We start from the raw sequence: 5,360 nt of genomic DNA, 5'->3' as shown, positions 1-5,360 counted from the left end.
TGGGTGATAGACTTGGCAGTTTTTGCGACGAAAGCAATTATGCTGAAATCAGGTACCGGTAGTAGCATGTGTAATGACTTGGCAGTTTTTGCGGCGAAAGCTGTTATGCTGAAATCGGGCACCAGTTGTAGTATGGATTATAGATTTGACAATTTTTACGACGGAAAGGATTCTGTCGAAATCAGGCACTGGTTGTAGCATAGGTCATAGACTTGGCAGTTTTTGAGATAAAAGCAGTTCTGCCGAAATCGGATACCGGTAGTAGTATGGGTGATAGACTTGACAGGATTTGTAATGCAAGCAGTTTTGCCGAAATCGGACATTGGTGATAGCATGGGTGATAGACTTGATACTTTTTACGACAGAAGCGGTTTTGTCGAAATCGAGCATCGATGATAGCATGTGTGATAGACTTAGCAAATTTTACGATCGAAACTGTTTAGCCGAAATTGATCGAAACTGTTTAGTCGAAATTGGAAACCAGTGGTAATATGGATAATAGACTTGACAGTTTTTACGTCAGAAATTATATGCCGAAATAGGACACCAGTTTTTTGTGACGGAAGCGGTTTTCATTTATTATAATTTAAATTTTCTAATTCTTTATTTTTTATTTGAAAAAATATTTAAATCTCAATTCGCTAATTTTTAATATTTATTCATTAAGATATTATAAATATTTATAATATTTATAATTGATGGCTATAATAGATATAAGGGTCGTAATTTTAAATAAATTAAATATAAATGAATTTAAGTGTTTTCAAATTTTATAAACTTATGTACTCTCATATATAAAATATTACTTTTGTTGTAGTTTTAAAAGGATTTAAATCGGTAGTGAACCGGAATCAAAATTAAAAAATGAAACCGAATAGGAGCCGCTTTGAATCATAACTATTTTCAAATCAAAATCGTTTTGAATCGAAACTGTTTCAAACCCAAATGCTACGAACCCTCTGTTCCAGCTTGAAACCGGATCAAAACTGGCCCGTGGCGTCGTCTTCCATGGCCCCAAGGTTCGCTTCGGCTCTCTGGTAAAAGAGGTCACACCACATTTTCTTGTGAATTAGTTTTCTGAAAAATGCTAGTTTCGGCGACTATGGCCTAAATTTTATCGGTTATGAGATATGGGGTCCCCGTCGTACAGGAGGAGATACTCTCCGTCGTCTGTGGATCATCGGCATAGCAGAAGAAGCAAAAGGGATAGAAGCCGCTCCCTGTATTCCAATTCTTATTCTAGGTATTGTTTATTCTTTTGGTTGGATGCCTATAAATTTGCATATTTAGTTGTAAATTTATGCAATGTTTGTGCTTCAAATTTGCATATATGCAGAGAGTCATCGAACAAGACTGATATTTGTTAGGTATTGCAAATTGATGCAGGAGAAGAAGTCGTTCTGATTCTCCACGACATCGTAGAAGTCGTTCGCCGAGTTATAGACGCCGTAAGAGTCCATCTCCAACACCTAGACGACGTAGGAGGCACAGAAGTAAGAGTGGTTCATTCTCTCCTCTACCCAGGTCTCCGACCCCAAGTCTTGCTTCTTCGGAACGCAAAAATGCCACTGAGAAACTAAAGAAAGAGGAGGAAGAGAAAAAAAGGTAATCTTTTTGCAACCGAGTATTAATTTTGGGGAGCAACCTATTTGAAACTTTTTTTTTCTAAATCCCTATTTCTGTTTATTTGTATGAGAATTTATTGTACATGCAATCAACCAGGTTAAGCGGTTTGAATTTATTCTGGATAGAATTGTCCTATTTTCCATGGTTTTCAGCTTCATCATATTCTTAAATTCACAACATATTTGTATACAAAATAATTATTGAGGCAGCCTGAAGCTCACAAAACCACATACTCACACATGAGAGTGAAAACTGAGAGAGCTCTGCTGAGATTTTTATTCCATAAAAACGAAATTTTGAAGGCTGCAAATACCTGACAATCTGGAGTGTACATAGTGTTTTAAGGCTTCATTTGTTTCGGGGAGAATAATTTTATATTTTTTCCAAGGAAATTGTTTTTTAAGAAAATAATTACTTTTCAGTGTTTGGTTGCAATGTTAAAAACAAAGAGTCTAGTGGTGCTAATATGATTATCAAAATTTAGAAAATGACTTAATTTCCCTCTGATTTAATATATAGAAAGTCCGCAGATGAGATGATTGATGAATTACTCCAATGAATATGAAATTTTTAAGTTGTATTATACCAAATACAAAAATTCATCTCCAAATGAATTCTACCTCTGTAGTTTATTTGACCCAAACAGGGCTTAAGTTTACTTTGCCAATTTGTTGTTGCTTCACTCTGGCTTCAAAAAGGATCTTTGCTTTTTAATCTTATCTTAGTGCTTAATTTTTTGCACATGCTATCAGGCTTCAACATGAAGCAGAACTGAGACTATTAGAAGAGGAGACTGCAAAGAGATTGGAGGAAGCAATTCGGAAAAATGTGGAAGAGAGGTTAAATTCAGAGAAAGTCAAGCTAGAAATAGAGAGGCGAATAGAAGAAGGTCAAAAGAAATTGTTTGATGATGTTGTAGCTCAACTGGAAAAGGAGAAGGAAGTTGCTCTTTCTGAGGCAAGACGAAAAGAGGTTTGAATCTTGAACTGAGTCTTACTGATCACTTGTTTGTTTTCTTGATATAAACTGGATAATAGTTAATTGCTATGATAAGGCATTAGTAGTAGGTGACGTCTTACCTTCCCTTCAGGAAATTAGTTTCTGGTGATTGGAATTGGACACTTGAGATAAATAATAATAATATAGGTGTAAGATAATATAGGCTCATGCAATTGTTTATTATGCATGACCAAATCAGATCATATCTCATATGAACTGAAGATATACAAACTGTTCAATTTTATTGGATGTAAGCCAGAGAAATCTGAGATGTGGCTGAATCTTGGAGGGTGATGTTTTATATTTATAATGGGTAAGGCCAAGATAGCTTCAAAGACACGTTTCAAACTTGTTATACAAGATAATGGGAAGGGAGTTTTGAGCCTGCCAAATTGATATCAATCTACAGCAATTTCATTATTTAAGATGTTGGACACAATATAATTCTAGGTGTGATGTTTGAAGCTTGGGTGTGGTGCCTAAGGATTACGTTTGTGAATATTAAAATCTCATCAAATTTCTTAAACATTCCAAGTTAATTTTGATTTGATTGATGTCCACATTCCCTTGTGTCAAACCTAACCTAAATAATATCCATTACTTCAGATCAGTATTGACAGGTATTATGCTGTTTGATGTGTCAATCCTGCCTCTTTTTCTTTTTTGGCTGTGCCAATCCTCTAGGGTTTGCTCTATCGCTCTGTGTTGCTTCCAAATCATCCTCATTTTTCAAACCCTATTAGCCCATAGATATTCCTACTTTTTTTCTACCTTCCAAAGCCAACGACTCCTAATTAGGAAAACTTGCTAGCTGTCCTATGTCACTATGTTTGGACTGGACTCGTACAACATAAAATTGATTATACGTTCTATGCCCACATATAGACCTCGGGTTGGAACCAAAAACAGTCAAATCCAGGGTTGAGTTGAACTGTGACTGAACTAACCCAGAATCCAGACTGGATTGCATATTTAAAATTTTTTTAAAAAATGCTAAAAGAAACTGGACCACTGGATTTAAACTATCAGCAGAATCGGCAACCTTTGAGGTTTTACTGGGCTGGGTCAGGTTCATACCTTCATGAACCAGAACCAAATTGCAACCAGCCTGGTGGCTGGGTCTACCCATATGGATGTAAAGTTAAGAGCTTCTTTGCTTTCAGAACCTTAGCTGTTGCACTCAACTATCTGGTGGAAGAACTTGAGCTCTTGCATCTACTGAGAAATTACCATCTGATACATGGACTTACCTGCCTTGTGTGACAGATGGAAAACTGCATCACTAATATTTATTTTAAATAGTTGTTCTCTCTTGCCTTCATCTCTCATCTCAATGAAATTTGATATGGTTGAAAGTTTCTTCTTGTGAAAATGAATGAATTTGAGTTGTAAATATATTTCTTGCTAAAATCCTTTTCCCAAATTTTGGAAGAATTCAATTCAATTAATTTCTTTTTTAACTATTCTCTTATAAAAGAATTTAATTCTTTTTAATTTAAAAAATATTCATTTTAGGAGAAATATAAATCTTGCATGATTTTGTAAGAATTTATTTTTTGCTAAATCATGACAAACGAATCACGCCAAATGGAGGGTTTGTGTTTCTTTTCTGAATGCAGTTTGAATGTGGTTCATAACTGCCCCAATGTCTTTATTACCTCTCCAGGAACAAGCTCGAAAAGAAAGAGAAGAGCTAGACAAGATGCTGGAAGAGAATAGGAGGAGGGTAGAAGAAGCACAGCGAAGAGAAGCTCTAGAGCTGCAGCGAAAAGAGGAGGAACGGTTCCGTGAATTGGAGCTCATTCAGAGGCAAAAAGAAGAAGCTGCCAGAAGAAAAAAACTGGAAGAGGAAGAAGAACAGGCTAATCGCATAAAAACGCCGAGTAAGAATAAATCTAAGCAGAAGCTGCCTTTTGGCATTGGTTTATAACAATTTCTAAAAGCCTTAGTCGCTTTGAATTTTGACCATAAAACTAAGGCATTTTACAGAATGCCCCTTAAATTGGGTAAAAATCTTCGTTATGTCTTCGTGCTGTTAGCGCATATTAACTTGGTTTTCCCCTTATTCAAACTAGACAACTTCCTGTTATTAATAGACAATTTCTAAATAACTTTAGCTAATTTACGGTTTAACTTGGACAGAATTAATTAGTAACTATCTGTTTTTTAAAAATTAAATTAATCAAGTTAAAACCTTTAATAAATTTTCTTTTAAAAAAAAAAAGAAAAAGAATAATTTTTTCCCATTAATCAAATTAAGAATTTCACCAATATATATTTTTTAAAATTGACGGTAAGGATATCATTAATTAGGGAATAAGGGCTCTAAGCCATTACAAGTATTAAGACAGGCTTTTAGGAAAAAATAATCTACTGAAACCTGGTCCATCCAACAACAATTATGAAACTCTCGGCCCATAAACTAGAAACCTTAATGGTTGTTGAGGAGAGAAGAAGGCTGAGTCTATCCTCGCCGTAGGAATCACATGGCTATGAAGGAGATGGTCTCCAATGAAAAGAAAACACAATGAAAAGAAAACAAACTGAAGCACTTAAATTAATCCAAATTAATCTCTCAAAATAGATCCGAAGCTTCAAAGCCCTTGAACCATAAAGCACAACCAAACAAATTGTCATCTAGCCAAAGGAGAGGATGAAGAGCATAGCTCAAACCGTGATGCCTATTGCTCCTTTAAAGTATACCATCCAGTCATGCAAACAACAAAGACCCTGAG

The 5,360-nt window shown here is 35.3% G+C and overlaps 1 protein-coding gene across 3 annotated transcripts; it reads left to right on the top strand.

Annotated features, from left to right (window-relative positions):
• The first annotated feature begins 945 nt into the window (after positions 1 to 945).
• Positions 946 to 4,653, top strand: LOC110627492 (uncharacterized protein At1g10890). Of its 3 annotated transcripts, none has more exons than XM_021773828.2 (5): positions 994 to 1,019; positions 1,151 to 1,243; positions 1,387 to 1,605; positions 2,379 to 2,598; positions 4,292 to 4,653. In XM_021773828.2, exons 1-5 carry the CDS (start codon positions 1,009 to 1,011, stop codon positions 4,553 to 4,555), a joined length of 807 nt encoding a protein of 268 aa, XP_021629520.1. In that variant the 5' UTR covers positions 994 to 1,008; the 3' UTR covers positions 4,556 to 4,653. The 3 variants fall into 3 exon arrangements, with proteins under 3 accessions (XP_021629521.1, XP_021629520.1, XP_021629519.1); XM_021773827.2 differs by having other exon boundaries at positions 994 to 1,037; XM_021773829.2 differs by having other exon boundaries at positions 946 to 1,243.
• Positions 4,654 to 5,360: the final 707 nt, after the last annotated feature.

Source organism: Manihot esculenta, chromosome 12 (assembly GCF_001659605.2).
Source record: "Manihot esculenta cultivar AM560-2 chromosome 12, M.esculenta_v8, whole genome shotgun sequence".
NCBI classification, from domain to species: domain Eukaryota; kingdom Viridiplantae; phylum Streptophyta; class Magnoliopsida; order Malpighiales; family Euphorbiaceae; genus Manihot; species Manihot esculenta.
This window is presented reverse-complemented; position numbering and strand designations above follow the sequence as displayed.